The 20,827-nt window shown below is 37.9% G+C and overlaps 4 protein-coding genes across 5 annotated transcripts; 1 reads left to right on the top strand and 3 right to left on the bottom strand.

The window, feature by feature from the left end:
• Positions 1-85: 85 nt before the first annotated feature.
• LOC9311917 (probable LRR receptor-like serine/threonine-protein kinase At3g47570) lies at positions 86-10,381 on the bottom strand. Its single transcript, XM_002875803.2, has 3 exons — positions 6,826-10,381; positions 591-1,105; positions 86-488 (listed from the first exon to the last, which is right to left on the bottom strand). The coding sequence occupies exons 1-3, from the start codon at positions 8,979-8,981 to the stop codon at positions 127-129; spliced, it is 3,033 nt and encodes a 1,010-aa protein (XP_002875849.2). The 5' UTR covers positions 8,982-10,381; the 3' UTR covers positions 86-126.
• Positions 10,382-10,531: 150 nt separating this feature from the next.
• Positions 10,532-13,978, bottom strand: LOC9313636 (probable LRR receptor-like serine/threonine-protein kinase At3g47570). The gene is made up of 2 exons (XM_002875801.2): positions 11,229-13,978; positions 10,532-11,085 (listed from the first exon to the last, which is right to left on the bottom strand). The coding sequence occupies exons 1-2, from the start codon at positions 13,933-13,935 to the stop codon at positions 10,724-10,726; spliced, it is 3,069 nt and encodes a 1,022-aa protein (XP_002875847.2). The 5' UTR covers positions 13,936-13,978; the 3' UTR covers positions 10,532-10,723.
• Positions 13,979-14,788: 810 nt separating this feature from the next.
• LOC9311915 lies at positions 14,789-16,205 on the top strand. Of its 2 annotated transcripts, XM_021025056.1 has the most exons (6): positions 14,793-14,999; positions 15,088-15,170; positions 15,250-15,371; positions 15,474-15,632; positions 15,717-15,810; positions 15,890-16,205. In XM_021025056.1, the coding sequence occupies exons 1-6, from the start codon at positions 14,865-14,867 to the stop codon at positions 16,077-16,079; spliced, it is 783 nt and encodes a 260-aa protein (XP_020880715.1). In that variant the 5' UTR covers positions 14,793-14,864; the 3' UTR covers positions 16,080-16,205. The 2 variants fall into 2 exon arrangements, with proteins under 2 accessions (XP_002877567.1, XP_020880715.1); XM_002877521.2 differs by having other exon boundaries at positions 14,789-14,999; positions 15,474-15,810.
• Positions 16,206-16,489: 284 nt separating this feature from the next.
• Positions 16,490-19,153, bottom strand: LOC9311914. The gene is made up of 8 exons (XM_002875800.2): positions 19,016-19,153; positions 18,490-18,799; positions 18,335-18,406; positions 17,917-17,981; positions 17,402-17,555; positions 17,170-17,253; positions 16,950-17,039; positions 16,490-16,849 (listed from the first exon to the last, which is right to left on the bottom strand). Exons 2-8 carry the CDS (start codon positions 18,763-18,765, stop codon positions 16,712-16,714), a joined length of 879 nt encoding a protein of 292 aa, XP_002875846.1. The 5' UTR covers positions 18,766-18,799; positions 19,016-19,153; the 3' UTR covers positions 16,490-16,711.
• Positions 19,154-20,827: the final 1,674 nt, after the last annotated feature.

Below are 20,827 nucleotides of genomic sequence, written 5' to 3'. Positions count from 1 at the left end.
AAGCATTCATAAACAATATTCTGCAAGCATAAGTATGTTTATTTGAGAAAAAAATACAAATTATATAGGCCTCATATCAAGCCTTTTAAGTGGACTGCAAAGTTTTGTAGGCAAAACCATAACACTTCAACGTCTAGCTGTCCTTCTGGTTTTAAAGAACCTCTCTCTGATTGAGATCAACTCCTTTGCGACTTCACTCGTTGCCAACCGGTTTGTAGGAGATTCTTCACAGCACCTAAGTCCTACCTCCAAAACCAATGTCAAGCACTCAGCAATACGGAAACCGACTCTGAGACCATTGTGAAGAATCGACTTGTCTGTAATGTCCAATACTCTTTCCGGCAATGCCGATTTGGTGTAGCTGTGGAGGGTAAAGTTGTCACCAAATAACTCATTGGTTGGTCTTTTTCCAGTGAACATTTCCAAAAGGAGAACCCCAAAGCTATACACATCACCATGTATTGACGGCTGCCCTCCCATTCCATATTCTGCACCATAATTCACAAAAACAACAACAACAAGAAGATTGTAACGATAGGAGAATATACTAATCTTCTTCATAGAACACTACATATGTGTGATAGTTTTACCTGGTGCGGCATAGCCGATGGTTCCTCTCACACCGGCCGAGCTTAGTTGATTGAAGAAGGACTCCTGGTCAAATTTGAGGAGAAGACGAGCCAAACCAAAGTCGCTAACATGAGCTGTTAGATCATCGTCTAGAAGTGTGTTACTTGGCTTAAGATCGCAATGAGCTATAGGTTCATGACAGTGAACATGAAGATAGTCTAAAACAGAAGCCACGTCTATGGCAATGTTTAGCCTTTCAAGAAGTGTCAAGGTTCTTGAGGGCCTACGAATCTCTTCCACTTCCTCTGGGTGCAACCACATATCCAAGCTTCCATTCGGCATGAACTCATATATAAGAGCTCTGAATTCGTTACCTTGGAAATCAATACTAGCGCAAGCTGTCAATAGTTCCACAAGATTACGATGTCTTATGTCCTTCAAGGATTCACATTCTGCCATAAAGCTCTTCATCGCTCCACGTCTTTGCATGTTTAGAACTTTCACTGCAACAAGCTTGTTCTCCGTCCGAAGCAATTGTTGTTTATTCCTCCTAGTGGAGGAGAAAAATATATATATATATATTATATATATAAAAAGAAGAAAAAGAAAGTGTCGGCAAGAAAAACATAACACGAAAGAAAAAAAAAAAAAAAAAAAGAGAGTTTTGGAGGAAGAGGAGAAGAAAAAACGATTTTGCTTCTCTGAACGTTTGGACACTCAAATGAGCTTCGATTTGGCTGATTTTTGGAGAGTAGCTTCGTGACTCAGTGGTCTTCAGATTCAACGGTGGAGATTTGGTTTCAACGGTTGGTTTGTGAGAAATCCGAGTTTTAGCGTGGCTGGTCGTGTCTGGATTTTCCAGAGTTTCCTGCAGCATATGTCGTGAGTGTTTGGAAGATCCAACGGTGAGTTCTTCTCGGTTTGAGCTGAAATTTTGCAGAGGTGTTCCTGACCTGTTTATCTAGGATTTGTACGGTGGAGATTTGATTTGGTGACCGGAATCTTAGCGAACCTAGGGTCGTTTGGAACTGCTTATTTCTAAGCTCTTGTATTGCTCTCTTGCTGAGTTTTTCTTGTGTTTGGAGATTGCTCTTTGGAGCCTTAGTCTCTGTATCTGTTCTTGTGGAACAGGGAGGACGTGGTTGTAACACTCATACATTTGATATAGTGGATTTTGAGTGGACTACGGTCCCGTGGTTTTTCCTTCTCACATCGAGAAGGTTTTCCACGTAAAAATTGGTGGTCTCATTTACTTTAAGTTTTTGAAGTTATTGCTGCCAAGTCCATTGTATTTTCCTCACAAGGTTCACATTAGTTCGGGTGAAACTTTAGTCCGCTGCGTAATCGTGTGTCGTTTCCCCAACAGAGTGGTATCAGAGCTTCTTGGTTTTGAGCTTTGGGTTTGATAACTTTGGGTTATTAATTTGCTTCTGTGAGCAATGGAAAATATGGGCAGGATGGAAAATATGGGTAGAATGATAAGCTTGAATGGTTCTAATTATCATCTATGGAAAGGCAAGATGGAAGATTTGCTTTTTGTGAAAGAATTTCATGTTCCAGTCTTTGAGGAGAAGAAACCTGTAGAGAAGACTGATGATCAGTGGAAGTTGCAACATCGCCAAGTGTGTGGTTTGATAAGGCAATGGGTAGATGATAATGTGTTGAATCATATTGAAAATGAGATTGATGCTCGTTCTTTGTGGTTGAAGCTAGAGCAATTGTACGCTCGGAAGACCGGGAATGATAAGATGTACATGATCAAGAAGTTGATTGAGTTGAGGTATCAGGAGGGAACTCCAATGACTGATCACTTAAATGTATTTCAGGGGCTGCTCAATAAACTGTCTGATATGGGAATCAAGTTTGAGGATGAGATTCACGGTCTGTGGCTTCTTGGTACACTACCAGATTCATGGGAGGTGTTTAGGATGTCTCTTTGTAACTCTACTTCGAATGGTGTTATTTCGATGGATATGGTGAAGCACAGTGTTTGAATGAGCGAAATAGAAGGCAGTCAAATGCTAGTTCCTCAAGATCAGATGTGTTAGTCACTGAGTCAAGGGGGAGGAGTTCATCTAGAGATCCCAAGAAAGACAAGAACAGGAGCAGGAACAAATCTAACAAATTTGCGAATTTAGAGTGCCATTATTGTCATAAGAAAGGGCACATAAAGAAAGACTGCTGGAAGTTGAAGAAAGACAAGCAGCAAGGGAAGCAAGAAGAAGTAGATCGTGTGACAATCACTGACGATCAATTTCTCATTCTTCTTGAAGATGATGCCATTAATGTATGTCAAGACACCAGTTGGGTGGTTGATAGTGGAGCTACTACTCATGCTACATCACAGCGGGATTTGTTCTCTACCTATACTCCGGGTAGTTATGGTTCTGTGAAGATGGGGAATGATGGTTTGGCTCAGGTTGTTGGCATTGGTGATATTTGCTTGGAGACTAGTATTGGGACTAGACTTATGCTTAAAGATGTTAAGCATGTCCCAGATCTTCGGATGAATTTGATATCTACGGGAAGACTTGATGATGAAGGTTTCTACAGTTTACACGGCGGTGGTAAATGGAAGCTTTCACGTGGTTCTTTGGTTGTGGCTCGAGGGGAGAAGCTTTCATCTTTCTATTTGATGCAGGCTAAGGTCTCCAAAGACAGTGTTAATGCTTTGGAGAATGATCATGCCATGGAATTGTGGCATAAGAGACTCGGTCACATGAGTGAGAAGGGAATGTCTGTGTTGTCTAAGAAGGAAGCTATTCCAGGTATCTCCGGTTTGCACTTGGAGAAATGTGCGCATTGTTTGCGGGGAAAACAACACAGGGTCTCTTTCAAGTCTTCTGCACCTTCTAGAAAACCTGAGGTACTTGATCTGGTTCATTCAGATGTGTGTGGTCCAATGAAAACAAAATCTCTTGGTGGTGCATCATATTTTGTCACTTTCATTGATGATCATTCAAGGAAGTTGTGGGTTTTTACTATGAGGACGAAAGATCAGGTTCTAGGATACTTCAAGCAGTTTGTGGCATTGGTTGAGAGACAGACGGGAAAGAAGTTGAAGTGTATCCGCAGTGATAATGGTGGTGAGTATTCTGGACCATTTGATGTTTATTGCAAGGAACATGGTATTAGACATCAGTTCACGCCGCCTAAGACTCCACAGTTAAATGGGTTGGCTGAGAGGATGAACAGAACTATTGTCGAGAGAATGAGATGTTTGATTTCACAATCAGGCTTGGCGATGACTTTCTGGGGTGAGGCTTTAAGCACGGTTGTTCATGTGCTGAATCTATCACCGAGTGCTCCATTGGAGGGTGAAATTCCAGAGAGGGTGTGGACCGGTAAGAACGTTTCTTATGGTCATTTGAGGGTCTTTGGGTGTAAGGCATTTGTTCATATTCCCAAGGATGAAAGGTCGAAGCTTGAGATGAAGTCGCGACAATGTGTGTTCATTGGTTATGGTCAGGATGAGTTTGGATACAGATTTTATGATCCCGTTGAGAAGAAGCTCATTAGGAGCAGAGATGTTGTGTTCATGGAAGATCAAACGATTAAGGACATTGACAAGTCCGGAAATCCAACTCAGAGTTATGAGAGTTTGATTGATTCAGTGGTTGCTCCTTCTACATCGGTTCACGGTCAGGTCGAGGATGAGGTTCAAGTTGATACACCTGGTGCAGATGCTCCCGCACATGATGATGGTATTGGTGATCATGATGACGATCATGGTGAGACACCAACTACCGAGAACCCTCCTATTGTTAGAAGATCTGAGAGAGGTCTAAAACCGTCGACAAGGTATGATCCTAGTGAGTATGTGCTACTTACTGATGGGGGAGAACCTGAGAGCTTTGATGAAGCTTTAGAGGATGAACACAAAGATGAATGGCATGATGCCATGGGTGACGAGATGGATTCTTTTGCAGAGAACCATACTTTTGAGTTGGTGAAATTGCCTAAGGGCAAGAAGGCATTGCTTAATAAGTGGGTGTACAAGATTAAGCATGATGAGACCAGTTTGTCACCTCGATACAAGGCTAGATTGGTTGTGAAAGGGTACGGCCAAAAGAAGGGGATTGATTATGATGAAATCTTTTCTCCTGTTGTGAAGATGTCATCCATTCGGGTTGTACTTGGATTGGCAGCGAGCCTTGATCTAGAGGTTGAGCAAATGGATGTAAAGACTGCTTTTCTTCATGGAGATTTGGAGGAAGAGATTTACATGGTACAACCGGAAGGCTTTGTGAAAAAGGGCAAAGAGGATTTAGTTTGTCGCTTGAAGAAAAGTCTTTATGGTTTGAAACAGGCACCAAGGCAGTGGTATAAGAAGTTTGAGTCAGTTATGGGGGAGCATGGTTATAAGAAGACTACTTCTGATCATTGTGTGTTTGTGCAAATGTTTGGTGAAGATGATTTTATCGTCTTGCTATTGTATGTTGATGACATGTTGATTGTGGGCAAGAACTTGAGCAGAATTCAAGAGTTGAAGAACCAGCTTGGAAAGTCCTTTGCCATGAAAGATTTGGGTCCAGCGAAACAGATTCTTGGTATGAGAATTGTTCGAGTTAGAGATGAGAAGTTGATTTACTTATCTCAGGAGAGGTACATTGAAAAGGTACTTCAAAGGTTTCACATGGACAAGTCTAAAGTTGTTAGCACTCCTCTTGCTACACACTTTAGATTGAACAGTCAACAGAGTCCGAAAACAAAGTTGGAGAAAGAAGATATGGCACGGGTTCCATATGCTTCTGCAGTTGGTAGCTTGATGTATGCTATGGTCTGTACAAGACCTGATATAGCTCACGCTGTTGGTACAGTTAGTCGTTTTCTCTCCAATCCTGGAAGAGAACACTGGAATGCTGTGAAGTGGATTTTGAGATATCTTCGAGGGACTTCTGATCTGAAGCTTACTTTTGGAGGTGATAAGCCACTACTTGTCAGTTATACTGATTCTGATTTGTCTGGGGATCCTGATTCCAGTAAGTCTACTTCGGGTTACTTGGTAACATTTGCTGGGGGAGCTGTGGCATGGCAATCAAGGTTACAGAAGTGTGTTGCACTTTCTACCACTGAAGCTGAGTTTATAGCCGCAACAGAAGCTTGTAAGGAGTTGTTGTGGATGAAAAATTATCTTGAGGATCTCGGTTTCAAGCAAGATAATTATGTATTGCTTTGTGATAACGAAGGCGCAATTCATCTTGGAAAGAACTCTACATTTCATTCGCGTTCGAAACACATTAACAGAAGGTATCATTGGATACGTGATGTGATTGCTTCTAAGGAAGTGGAACTTGCAAAAGTTCATACGGATGATAATGGAGCTGATATGATGACTAAGTCATTGCCGAGAGGGAAGCTTGAAGTATGCCGAGAGATAGCCGGAATGGCTGTTTCCTCCACCTAGTCGGAGGGGGAGTTTGTTGTTTATTCCTCCTAGTGGAGGAGAAAAATATATATATATATATTATATATATAAAAAGAAGAAAAAGAAAGTGTCGGCAAGAAAAACATAACACGAAAGAAAAAAAAAAAAAAAAAAGAGAGTTTTGGAGGAAGAGGAGAAGAAAAAACGATTTTGCTTCTCTGAACGTTTGGACACTCAAATGAGCTTCGATTTGGCTGATTTTTGGAGAGTAGCTTCGTGACTCAGTGGTCTTCAGATTCAACGGTGGAGATTTGGTTTCAACGGTTGGTTTGTGAGAAATCCGAGTTTTAGCGTGGCTGGTTGTGTCTGGATTTTCCAGAGTTTCCTGCAGCATATGTCGTGAGTGTTTGGAAGATCCAACGGTGAGTTCTTCTCGGTTTGAGCTGAAATTTTGCAGAGGTGTTCCTGACCTGTTTATCTAGGATTTGTACGGTGGAGATTTGATTTGGTGACCGGAATCTTAGCGAACCTAGGGTCGTTTGGAACTGCTTATTTCTAAGCTCTTGTATTGCTCTCTTGCTGAGTTTTTCTTGTGTTTGGAGATTGCTCTTTGGAGCCTTAGTCTCTGTATCTGTTCTTGTGGAACAGGGAGGATGTGGTTGTAACACTCATACATTTGATATAGTGGATTTTGAGTGGACTACGGTCCCGTGGTTTTTCCTTCTCACATCGAGAAGGTTTTCCACGTAAAAATTGGTGGTCTCATTTACTTTAAGTTTTTGAAGTTATTGCTGCCAAGTCCATTGTATTTTCCTCACAAGGTTCACATTAGTTCGGGTGAAACTTTAGTCCGCTGCGTAATCGTGTGTCGTTTCCCCAACAGCAATGCCTTAAACACAGTACCAAAACTGCCTGACCCAACCATATTGCTTGAAGAGAAGCCATCTGTCGCATTTCGTAGAACTCCATAACTTATCTTTTCATGGAAACTCTCCAATGTAGACGCAGCTGAATTATTGGTCTTCTGGTTCTTCTTTCTTTTTATGAACCAACGTAGAGAAACTATGAACAATAGCAAAAGGAAAGCTATGCCTACGCTGACCCCGATCACAACTTTCTTTAAAAGAGATAGGTGCTTTGTCTCCATTAGTGGTGCTACCGCAATGCATGGCTTTAGTTTCAGTTCCTTGATACCTCCACATAGATTTTTGTTTCCAAATAGCAAAACTATAGTAGAGTTCTGAAATTTTCCTTCTGTTGGCACCATTCCCTCAAAATTGTTAATGGATAGATTAAGATATTGCAACGAGGAGAAGTTTGCAATATATACAGGTATACTTCCGGACAGATTATTATTCGATAAATCAACTTCTTTAACACCCACCAACTTTCTTATATCTGGAATGGCTCCATCAAAAGAATTTCCTTGTAGATACATAAATTCCATCGAGAAACAGTTTCCCAAAGTCTGTGGGAGCTCCCCTGATAATTTATTAGCCGCAACAGATAGTCGAACGAGATTCTGTAATCGTCCAACATCTTTTGCTAGAGAGCCAGATAAATAATTATTTGACATGCTGAGGGTAGTAAGCGATCGAATTACCATAATTTCTTGAGGTATAGTCCCATTCAACTTATTATACCCAACTCGTAAGTCTAGTAGCTGACTACATTTTCCAAGACTCGGAGGAATGGTTCCATCAAAACTATTGTTGGAAAAATAGAGGTATACTAACCGAGTGATGTTTCCTAAATTTTGGTTTAGCCTAAGTGATTGTAGGCTTATGAGATTCCCAATGTCATGAGGGATGCTTCCAGAGATGAAATTGGTTTGAAGGCTTAAATACATGAGGTTCCTAGACAGATTGGCAATGGAATTAGGCAAGTCACCCCCAAGCCAATTTTCACCTACGTCTACCACTTGTAGTTGAGAGCAATTAGTTAAAGCACCAAGAAAATCAAGATCTCCAAAAGAGCGACTACCCAATTGGTTAGCACGAAAATTTAGAGATTGCAAGTTTGGTACTTGTCCAAAACTTGGAGGAATACTACCTCTTAGATTGTTGTCCTCCATTCCCAACACTTGAAGATTCGAGATAATGGGAAGTGTTATTGGAATGGCTCCTGTGAAATAATTCCCTCCCATATATATATGTTCAAGGTTTGGTAGCAAATTACCAAAATCAGGCCTTAAACTACCCGAAAAGCCACAACCAAAGATATTTAAAAACAAAAGTGTGGACAAATTGTAGATGGAAGGAGGAAAAACACCTGAGAATTTGTTCGCTGATAATTGAAGCGCCACTATTTGAGTCAATCTACCTATATCATTCGGAATTTCCCCTTCTATATTGTTAGTGGTAAAGCTAACTTCCATGAGTGATGTCAAGTTTCCTAGAGATGCTGGGAGCTTCCCTTTCAAGTCGTTTTGGCCAAGATCTAATTCAACGAGCTTCGTCAATGACCCTATTTCGGAAGGAACACCTCCTCCAAGATGATTTGAAAATAAATAAAACTCCGCCAATCTAGAGCAGTTATATAGACTGATTGGAATCCCTTCTTTGAGGAAATTAAAGCTCATATCCAAATGTTCAAGTCTGAACAAGTTTCCAACCTCTCGAGGGATGGTGCCACCAAAAGAGTTATCAGAGAGATTAAGTGATATGAGAAAGGAAAGATTACCAATAGATGGTGATATCACTCCGCCTAACTGCAATCCGTTGAGGTCCATAAGTGTGACTCTCTTGTGTTTGCGGCCACATCTAACCCCTTTCCAGCGGCAAAGAGGGAATGAATTATTCCATGAGGACAACACATCTCTTCTGCCTTCAGAAACTTGAGACTTGAACTCCAACAACGCTTGCCTATCAGTTTCATCAGTAAAACGATATGCTTCAAGTAACATAAGAGTACTCAAAGCAAGTAAATTAAACACTTTCATGCTTCTCAAACTTTTGTGTTTTCTTTTGGTTAAAAGGTTTTTTGTGCTTCTAAAATTTTGCAGGAAACTGAAAATAATAGAGGAAGCAATCGCAAACTGCATTTTACATTACGGTGATAATATATAAATAGGGCTCACAACAACATAGTAATGCGAGATTTTTTTCCAAACTGACATTGATTCTTACCGTCTAGACTAATGCCAACTAAAGTCATGTAATCAACGGTGTTGAACGTCATAAACATTTCACTAGTCTTAGCTTTAAGACGTATCAATGGGGTTTATGAAGAAATCCACAAATTGACGACAGGTTTCGTGTCTTATCATTGCCAAAACAGTTTTGTTGCAACAAATTCAAAGAGAGAAAAAAATGAAAAAGTAATCAAAGTATTTTGGCGTCAACGTACGTTTACTTACAGTTTGAGTTTTGCGGAGACTACATGGGTTCTGTCTTATCTGTCTCAATCAGTTTTTTTTTGTGGAATTTCGAGGCAATTATTTCTTAGAAACCATAATAAGGTTTAAACAAGGTGACTGAATTAGACGTACGTTGAGGGCTGAGTTTGCAATGACGAACTGTGTGGTGTTTTATTGTTTAAAAAACGGCAAGTAATGTTCAACGACTAGAGAAAAACAGCTGCTAGTTCACGTTGAGAAATGAAGGTTTATTTTGATTTATGCATTTCCTATATCACTAATTTGAATGTTCATTTCTGAATCCAATATGTTATAAAGTTGCATAATTTTGGTTCATTTTGTATAGCGAGTGATTAAAGGTTTTGGCCATCACTAGTTCGGCTTCTTGGTTGTTTTGTAACTTTCTTCTGTTCTTGCATATAGCGTTAAATAATGAGTGAATCTTAATTGCAATCTGTATGAATGTTGAAGGCAAACTTCAAATCTGTTGAAGCCAAAGACTCTTTCTTTTAAGCTGTTTGCTTTTTTTTTTTTTTTTTTATTCCAATTAAATAGTAAGACTTCACAAGGGGTTTAGTGAGTTTAGTCGTTTCAATGATTTGAAATTTACATAGTAAAAAATTCAGTTTTATAATTTTCTAAGAATGGAAATTCCAATCGGAATAATCGAATAAGCAATAACAATAACAGAGGATTTCATCAGGTCACCTAGCAATAACAGAGCATTTCATCAAATTTATTTACTTGTTCTAGTCATATGAATCCAACATTGGAGGAACCCGGTGACAAGAAAGAAAAAAAAAAGCCAAAATCTCATTTGATCACTAACTGAATATAAATGTATAATCTAAAGATCTGTTAATCATGAGAAAAAAATGACATTGTTCATAAAGATCATAACTTGATGAAAACACACAAATAACAAAACTCTTCATCAAAAGTGTGTCAATAACAGCAAAATAACAGATCCTACAAAGTTTCTTTATTAACAATATATAACAGCAAAATTGATTGATCAATGCATTCACCAAACACTTTTACCATTTCAACATGGAACTTTCTAATTTCCCTAGATCAACAACCTCAGAAACACATCCAAAAAAATGTAACCACACTCTATCATCGCAGAAAAACAGAACTTATTAGCTCAAGCATCAAAGAAACAGGACTTGAAACCTCAGCAAGAAATCCTTATAGGTCTCTTAAATTCAAGTCAAACTAAAAGACCCAGGAAGTTTAAGCAAGACCCAAATTTTGAAAAACTTGTCTTCATCATACAAGAAAACCAAAATACATAATCACAAATTTCACAACTGAAAGAATTTTTTTCAAACATTGGATAAGAAGAGCTGAGAGAAAGACCAAATAAATTGATTGTAACCCACACATTATGGAAGACGACACTAAAGAGATAAACCATTAACACTTCAATGTCTGGATGTTCTTCTGGTTTTAAAGAACCTCTCTCTGATTGAGATCAACTCTTTTGCAATTTCACTCGTTACCATCCGGTTCGTAGGGGATTCTTCACAGCACCTAAGTCCCACCTCCAACACCAGTGTCAGGCACTCAGCAATACGGAAATCGGCTCTTAGACCACTTCGAAGAATCGATTCATCTACAATGTCCAATACTCTTTCCGGCAAAGCCGACTTGGTGTAGCTGTGTAGGGTAAAGTTTCCGCCAAATAGCTCATTAGTTGGTCTTTTTCCAGTGAACATTTCCAAAAGGAGAACCCCAAAGCTATACACATCACCTTGTATTGATGGCTGTCCTCCCATTCCATATTCTGCACCATAATTCACAGAAACAACAACAAGGAGATTGTAATGCAAATAGAGTATATTGATTTCTCGCAAAAATAAGATTGTAATTCAAAAACTAATATTCTAATTTTCTTCATAGAATATTAGAGATGTGTGATTTTTTTACCTGGTGCAGCATAGCCGATGGTTCCTCTAACGCCAGCTGAGCTTAGTTGGTTGAAGAAGGACTCCTGGTCTAGTTTAAGGAGAAGACGAGCCAAACCAAAGTCGCTAACATGGGCTGTTAGATCATCGTCTAAAAGGACATTGCTTGGCTTAAGATCGCAATGAGCTATAGGCTCATGACAATGAACATGCAGATAGTCCAAAACAGAAGCCACGTCTACGGCAATGTTGATCCTTTCAAGAAGTGTCAAGGTTCTTGAGGGCCTATGAATCTCTTCCACTTCCTCTGGGTGCAGCCACATATCCAAGCTTCCATTCGGCATGAACTCGTATATGAGAGCTCTGAATTCGTTACCTTGGAAATCAATACTAGCACAAGCTGTCAATAGTTTCACAAGATTACGATGCCTTATATCCTTCAAGGATTCACATTCTGCCATAAAGCTCTTCATCGCTCCACGTCTCTGTAGGTTTAAAACTTTCACTGCAACAACCTTTTTCTCAGTCGGAAGAAATGCCTGAAATACAGTCCCAAAACTGCCAGACCCGACCATATTGCTCGAAGAGAAGCCATTTGTCGCATTACGGAGATCTCCATAACTTATCTTCTCATGGAAGACTTCCAAACTAGGAGTTGGATTATTGGTCTGCTTGTTTTTCTTTCTCTTTCTCAACCAAATCAAAGAAACTGAAGCTATGAACAGCAACAAAAGCAAAGTTATGCTTACACTAACTCCAATCACAACTTTCTTTAAACGAGAGGAATGCTTCTTCTCCACTGGTGGTGCTTGCACGAGGCATGGCTTTAGTTGAAATCCCCTAATGCCTCCACATAGATCATTGTTTCCAAATACAGAAACTGTAGTAGTATTCAGAAATATTCCTTTCATTGGCACATTTCCCTCAAAATTGTTCACAGATAGATTGAGATACTCCAACTTGGAAAAGTTTGCAAGATATTCAGGTATACTTCCAGAGAGATTATTGTTCGAAAAATCAACTTCTTTAACACCCACCAACCCTTTCAAATCTGGAATATCTCCATAAAACGAATTTCCTTGCAGATAAAGATTTTCCATTGTGAGACACTTTCCCAAAGTTTGTGGAAGTTTCCCTGATAATTTATTATTCCCCACTGATAGTGTACCAAGATTTTGTAGCTGTCCAATATCTTGCGGCAGAGAGCCGAATAAAGAATTTCTTGACATGTCTAGGCGAAGAAGACTCTGAATTTTCATGATTTCCAGAGGTATAGTCCCATTCAACTTATTATCCCTAATCCACAATTCTAGTAGGTGACTACAGTTCCCGAGAGTTGCAGGAACAATACCTTCAAAACTATTGTTGGACAAATCGAGTGTTTCTAACATAGTGAAGTTGCCTATAAAAGTTGGTATCTCTCCTGATAATCTATTTGAAAATAGACTTAAATACCTCAAATTTAAAAGCTTTCCAAGAGAGGTTGGGAGTGGTCCACTCAACATATTTTCATCCAATATAAGCTTCTGTAGGTTTATGAGATTCCCAATGTCATGAGGAATTCTTCCAGAAATGAGGGTTCCTCCAAGGTCTAGAGTTATGAGTTTTGCGGATAGATTAGCAATAGAAATAGGCAAGTCACCCCCAAGCCTATTTTGACCAATCCCTAAGGTCTCTAGTTGGGTGCAGTTTGTCAAAGAACTGAGAAATTCAAAATCTCTAGAAGAATAACTTCCTAAAGAATTGGTATGAAGAAGTAACAATTGCAAATTTGGAACATTTCCAAAAATAGGAATACTTCCTGTGAGATTGTTCTCATTCATTCCCAATCTTTCAAGAGTAGAGATATTGGAAAGTGTTGTTGGAATGGATCCTGTGAAATAATTCCCTCCCATATTAAACGATAGAATATTTGGTAGCAGAATACCAAAATCAGGTCTCAAGCTACCCGAGAAATGATTATAACCTATACCTAAAAGCTTAAGTGAGGACAAGTTGTAGATAGCGGGAGGAAAAACACCTGAGAAATCGTTAGCTACTAATTGAAGACTCCATATTTGAGACAATTTAGCAACATCACTCGGGATTTCTCCTTCAAGATTGTTATGTGATAATGCAAGTTGTTGTAGTGATGTCAAATTTCCTAGTGATGCAGGTATCTTTCCTCTCATATTGTTTCCATAAAGATTTAACTGAACAAGCTTCGTCAATGACCCTAGCTCTGAAGGAACATCTCCTCCAAGATGATTTGAATCTAAACGAAGGTTCAACAATCTAGAGCAATTGTATAGACCTATTGGAATCGGTCCCCTTAGAAAATTTATGCCCATATCCAAGTATTCAAGTCTAAACAACTTTCCTACCTCTTGAGGAATAGTACCACTAAAAAAGTTTTCATAGAGATCAAGTGATACAAGAAACGATAGATTACCAATAGATGGTGATATCACTCCTCCTAATTGCAATCTTCCCAGTTCAAGATGAGTAACTCTTTTGTTTTTACGGCCACATGTAACCCCCTTCCAACTGCAGAGTGGGAATGAAAGATTCCATGAGGACAAGACAACTCTTTTGTCTTTAGAAACTTGAGACTTGAATTTAAGCAACGCTTGCCTATCAGTTTCATCGGTAAAACCATGTGTTTTAAGTAGCATGAGTGCATTGAAAGCAAGTAAAAGAGTTAGTCTCATGCTTCTCATTTTTTTTTTGTGTTTTTTAGTGCTTCTCATGTATTTGCAGGAAAGTGAACATATAAGAGACGAAGCAATTGCAAAATACCTTTAATTTGTGGCGAATAGTGATAATGCAACTTGATGCAAAAAGAAAAATAGGAATAAGGCACACTTTTCCAAAATCTAAGTCAAGTAGTCAACAAAGACATTCTATGGGCTAAATATAAAATCAGAAACAAAGACATTTGCGAGTCTTTATGACTTTTCTATAAACATCAATCCCTTTTTCTGTCTTTAGATTTCGATTTGGTTGATAGAAAAAGGTACAAAAATGACAGTTTTTAAATATTTTGTGGAAACTAGCAGATAAAAGTACTTGCCATAAAAATGTAACAGGGGATTATGTAGAAATTGACCAATTATTCATATAGTTTTACTAAAATTTGTACAAATAAATAATAATTTTATAAGTTTTTAAAGCACTTTTACACTATTTTTTAATCAAGTTTTAAAAGTTGTGACCCTCATCAAAACACTTTTGATCCAATTTACATGGTAGGCTCATTTGATCCAACTTGTGGGTGTACATTTCTTTACATATTTAGAAAATAACTTTGAGAAACAACCAAACATATCCATGTTGTTGTTTTTAATATTTTTGATGTTAGAATTTCTTCTTATTTTTATAATCATCCGAGAAAAAAAATTTTAGAGAAAATAAGATTTGTATGTAGATCATATATATATATTCATTGAACATGGTTAAATTGTATTTATACTGAAATTAAGTTAGAAATTAAATAGATAAATTCCAAAATATGATCAATGATAGATCTTTTACAAAAATTTCTCCTTGTCCCACATTATCTTTTATTTTTTTTTATTTTTGGTATCAATGTTAAGTAAAGCCCACATTATCTTTCTCAACGCTTGCCTTACCATTTAAGTATAACCAAATTTCCAACAACAAAGCAAACAAGTTGAGAATGGATTCATCGCAGGGAAGTACACAACAGAAGATTGTGATTCCGAACAGCCACAATGAGAAGCTTGTGGGGATGCTTCATGAAACTGGTTCTACAGAAATTGTGGTCTTGTGTCATGGCTTTCGATCAAACAAGGTTAGATTCGGTTCTACTTTCTTCTCACTTACTTGAACGTTCATTTCTCAATCTTATATCTTACCAAAGAAGCTATAAATGTATGCAGAACTTTGTAATTATGAAAAATGTGGCTGTTGCTATAGAGAAAGAAGGGATTAGCGCTTTCCGTTTCGATTTCTCTGGGAATGGGTATGTTTTTCTTCCTTGCATTATCGTTGATGTGAATAATTTGGTATTTGTTTTGATTTTGGTGCTTTCATTGTTTCAGAGAGAGTGAAGGCAGTTTCTGTTATGGTAACTACAATTATGAAGCTGACGATCTACATTCTGTTATCCAATACTTCTCTAACTTGAACCGTGTGGTTACTATAATTCTTGGCCACAGTAAAGGTAAGTAGAACCGTTCGATCTTTCTGCCTCGGAGCAACGGATTCTCAAAAGGGGTGAATCTTACATTGCAAGAAACTCAACTTATATTTTGACATTGCATAGGAGGTGATGTGGTCCTCCTCTATGCATCTAAGTATCACGATATCCCCAATGTAATCAATCTCTCGGGACGTTATGATCTGAAGAAAGGCATAGGAGAACGTCTTGGTGAAAATTTTGTGGAAAGAATTAAGAAACAAGGATACATCGATGTTAAAGATGGTATTGTTATCGCTCTTTGGTTTTCATGCACTGTCTCAATCAGAACTCTCATGTGTCTATCAATGTACTGCTGGTTTGTTACAGGAGATTCTGGTTACCGTGTTACCGAGGAAAGCTTGATGGACCGGTTAAACACAGATATGCATGAAGCTTGCCTCAAGATTGACAAAGAATGCAGGTGAGATTCATTAAGTTCACTATCTCATATCGGTTGTTTGAGATACATTATAAACAATCCCGGATTAATCTAATGGCAGGGTCTTGACTGTTCATGGATCGGCTGACGAGACAGTACCCGTGGAAGATGCAAAGGAGTTTGCAAAGATCATACCAAACCACGAGCTGAAGATTGTGGAAGGAGCTGATCATTGTTATACCAAATATCAAAGTCAATTGGTTTCAACAGTTATGGAGTTCATAAACACCGTCATTGTGAAGAACAACTAGTCTTTTCCTTTAGATATGTTTATGAACTATTTACATAGTACATTTGCTACACTCAATCTGAATTCTGGTGTGTGTTTTTGAGTTCAATAATAATAATGTCCAAAACAAAAATTTTGGTTTATAACATAAGCCAAGTAGAAGTCCACCCTGAAGCACTTCGGTGCATTTCTACCGAGGCTGACCGGATCAGCCAATAAGATTTATCAAAAAAACATAAGCCAAGTACTTAAATTGTTATTCTTAGATCATCTAGCAATAACAAATTATATGATCAAATTTTATTTAGTCTACAAAATTTACTTCGAATTGCATTGGACATTTATATTTATTTTTGGCTGACCAAATAAATTTATAAAAAGTAAATAAATATGATAAAAATATAATAATATAATCATGGTGATAATAAGATAAGTTAAAAAAAAAAAAATTCATGGTGATAATAAGACTGTACATAGTGCCGTGGGAGCTCTTTGTAAACATTTGAGAGCCGAAGTAAACATTTAACACATTCAGAGAACACATACATACGAGGAAGATAATAACATGTGAAGAAGCATAAGTAGGTGAAGTTCTTACAACCAAGTTCAAGGTTTTGTCTAATAGCCTTACCGGAGAATCATTGCCGAGAAGGATCAGACTGGTGTTGGGTCTGGTGTTGGGACATTGGATATCGGTGGCTGCGATGCTACAGCAAAGTGCAGTCCTCTGCGTTGAGGCCCACCACCGTGTATCATGAAAGCAACTTCTGCGGCAGCTAGAGCCGCTGCTTCCTGATTTTATAGAAACAAAAGCAGTCCATTGTTTCATCTGTTAGATTGAGCATTTACAATTTAACAGAGTTCGATACAGAGAGTTTTTTCGTGCACACACCTGTCTTTGTCTTCGACGTTGTAGTATACCGATGGCCCAGGCCATGATGTAACATGGGAGGAGAAAACCAGCAGCTCGAAGAAGGAAAAGCTGTTGAAATCAGAGAGAGCAGAAAGAGAAAAAAAAAAAAGAGTCAAATCGGACATTATCAAGAAACACACAGAAAGTGTATTCAGACACGGTACGAAGAAATCGGGAAAGCAAGTAAAGATGTTCATACCGAGAAGAAGGCAGTTGGATCGTCCTCGTCATCTGAGTTTGTTGTGAGATTTAGCGCATCTCGTAACAGCAAAAGTGCCATTAGCTGCCATTACACAAGTACAATGCAAGTATTAGTACTTACAGTTGAAGATTATTAAAACGAAAGAAAAAATCCGTATCACATGGTAAGAAATCATATTCGCAACAAGATATAAAGAAACTTTGCATATGGATGAGAAATGCAAGCTTACGATGAGAGCAGCAGAGCGACAAAAGGCAGCTCCGCTTGAGTTAGACTCAGAATACTCGTCATAGTCAGCTTCCAAGAAATGACGTTCTGCAGCAGCCATTGCCAGAATCCGTGGATCGCTCAAGTCCAAGGGAACTCCGTTCTCCCAATCGTCACTGCACAACACATTTTCAATAACAGAAACATGTCAAGAATAATGGGGCTACAGAATAAATAACAAATGCAAAGATTAAGAAAGCAATGATGGTAGCAAGGAAATCTATATGAAAACAATAAATAAACCAAATTTCTGAGTCTCAAATGCATAGATAATGTTAGTTAACGATATCTATCACGACAAATCTAGTACAGAGGAGGGTACATCTTGAATCCTCTAGACCCTACCAGAATCATACCATGCCAAAGTAAAATATAACTGAATGTATATTAGATTTAAGAAAATGGATGATGAACTCCAATATCAATTTTCTGTTCAATTGAGTAAAGCGGCCAGAAATATAGATTCGGAATATTTACCCGATGTGAATTATAGTTTCATCAGGAGGAGGAGGCGGAGGTGCTGTATATCCAGGTTGATAAGGCTGTTAAAAAAAGAACTTTTTAGAAGTTGTAACTGGTATTCTCTTAGTGTCAATAGCAGTTAGATAAAGAAGCACTTTAGCAGTGATACCAAGATGAACCATTCTGAACTAACATAGGAAAATCCCAAGAAGTCAAAAGAAACAATCAAGACCTTAAATTCAGGAAAGTTATGTAACTACAACAATATTACAAAACTGAAAAAAAAAAAATGGATTATTGTTGATTCATTTCATCATCCAAAAGTTAAATCTAATTTGCATTTTGTGGCATCTTAAAGGCTATGAACTTATACAGGTAAATTGAATTAAAGATACAACATTTGGCAGTAGAGCTTGAGAGATTGATGATTTACCTGGTGACATATTTCACAAGTTATGTCGCCTTTCTCATTACACCAACGCTGAACACACTTGCGGTGTGCATACTGGGTAAATCAAAGCTCAATAAGAAATTATCAAACCAATCAATACCATCAAAACAAACAACAATGAGATTCAACGTATTTACCTTCAAACTACCATTACAAGCACAAGGAGCTTCAAGGTTCTTAGTGGTATCTTCCTCCTGGCAAATACGACACTCCACAGATTGGAGAAGTGGTTCTTCCTCTTCCGCAACCGCGTAATACTCTCTAGGTTCCTCAGCTTCATCCACAGATGAAGAAGCCAAGTCTGTGCCTTGAGGCCGGTAAGAACTTTCTCCAGAAGACTCAGAATCTTTCTCTGAGTTCAAGCTCTCAGATGTTATGAGACGATCGGTACATAAACTCAAATGATCAGCCATCTTTAAACTTAGCACCAAATGATATATGATATATCTGTAACATAAAAAAAAAATCCAAAAATCAAAACAATTCCTTAAATGCAGGAACATTTGATAATTTCACAGGAACCAAACAAACCCTAATAGAAAAAGCCCCAAATTCAATAAACAAACAAAGAGATACGATTCGATCTCCAGAATCAAACCCTAATATTTTCTACAAATGAAAATCAAAATTGAATCATTATAATCGAAAGAAATCAAAGATTACCTAGAAATAATTCTGGAACACGAAGAAAAGAAAAGAGAGCTCTTTCGAAATCTGGAACCTTTAAGCTAAAACGAAACTCTTGAAGTTTTGTGTTTATTTTTGTTTCTCCGGTGTTCGGTCTGAATAATCAGATAAAACAAAATTTCAATTGTATTAATATTTTTAGGAGCGCGTTTTTATAAAATACCTAAAAGAAATTAATACATACATACGTGTATAAGCAGTGAAAGAGGTTCGGGTTTGTACGAACCAGAGCTTTGGTGTTTGGTAAGATAACGTCAGCAACATTATTGGGGAGGCTTTAGTTTTGGTTCTTAAGCCAATTTTTTGCTTTTAACTAAGAACCATTCCTTAGCAAAATCAATATTTTAACTTTTAATTTTAATCATTCATGAGCTAAGAACTAAGCTAAGGACCTCCCAATAAAGATAGTCTTAAACGGCTAGTTGAGAAAGTGCTTGTTCTTCTCGTCGATTTTAACGGAAGTCATTGGGTGGAAATTTTTGTTACACAGTTTTTTTGGTTTCGATTTTAAATGTTAGTAAAGAGTTTTTCACCTAAATCAGATACAGGAATTAATTAATGAATTGGTCCATATAGTAATTATTAAAGTTTGGTTGAAAAAGAATTTATGTGGACATATAAAATACAGTATTTGCTTCCTTTTTCCAATAGAGTAGGCGAAATGGACCAAGTTGAAAATTCTAGACGTTCCTAGTTAGTTTGACTCTTGACTTTTTTCATCTGTGTTAATAAAATTCGGAAATAAATGTAATCGCCTTCTAATGTTTGCATGATTGAGAGAACCGGTTCGGTTTTTAAAATCAAGGTCGCTTAACCGGTTTATATAATCTCGATGTCAAAGTAAGACATTTTGGGTTCTAAAGTTTGCATCTACTTGTCTCGAATACAAATCTGAAACTTGAAGTTCTGTAGGTGACAATAGTAACTCTGACAAATCAGAGTATATATGTAGCTTAGTATTATGATGTTTTGTGGATACTTGATTATATGATTTGATTCATATGGTTCTAAAATTCTAATACTGGTTTAGAGGAATTGAAATACCGTGGGAATGAACCATTGATACTTCTAGGAGATGTGTGACTACGTTCTTCAAAAATAATATGTTTTTGTTATGGTTAGATGACTATTCAAATCGGTTTTTGAGCATTTGAAAGAATCTCATGGTAGGCTAATGTATTTGATTGTTCGTGCAAATTTCTTGTTATAAGTTGTTTGAGCAGAGTGCTACTAAATTTGGTCAAAAAGGGTCATCCCCAGCCCGAGAAGAAGATTGGAGGAGGTGTCAAAACGTTACTAAACATAAGGAAGACCAACAATCAAATACATTGGCCTACCATGTCTCATGTATATAAACTATGGCGAGAGAAGATAGCCGCGAAGAGACCATGAGGAACCAAGTCCTCTATTGAAGGGAAACGAGAACGACAACAAGATCTGCTCGGAAGGAGATGCTAATGGCGGATGGAATGCATGTGAGCCATGGTAGCGTCATTGGCAGACCCGTCTCTACCCCTAGGCAAGGTAGGCAAATGCCAAGGGTCCAATATAAGTTTCAAAAAAATTCTCAAAGAAAAAATTACTAAGAGATTTTAATTTTTTTTTTTGTTTTGCCAAAGGTCTCATTATATATTGAGACGGTACTGAGCGAGCCGATAATGAGAAACCAGTGGAACTCGGGTCTTTTTCCTCTTCTTTGGTCGAAAATCGAAATGATGAATTTTGCAGCATCGATCTCGAAGTTTGTGAATATTTTCGTTTGATTTTGTATGATATGCTTTTTCATTG

The sequence above is a fragment of the Arabidopsis lyrata genome (genome assembly GCF_000004255.2).
Source record: "Arabidopsis lyrata subsp. lyrata unplaced genomic scaffold ARALYscaffold_5, whole genome shotgun sequence".
In the NCBI taxonomy this organism is placed as follows: domain Eukaryota; kingdom Viridiplantae; phylum Streptophyta; class Magnoliopsida; order Brassicales; family Brassicaceae; genus Arabidopsis; species Arabidopsis lyrata.
This window is presented reverse-complemented; position numbering and strand designations above follow the sequence as displayed.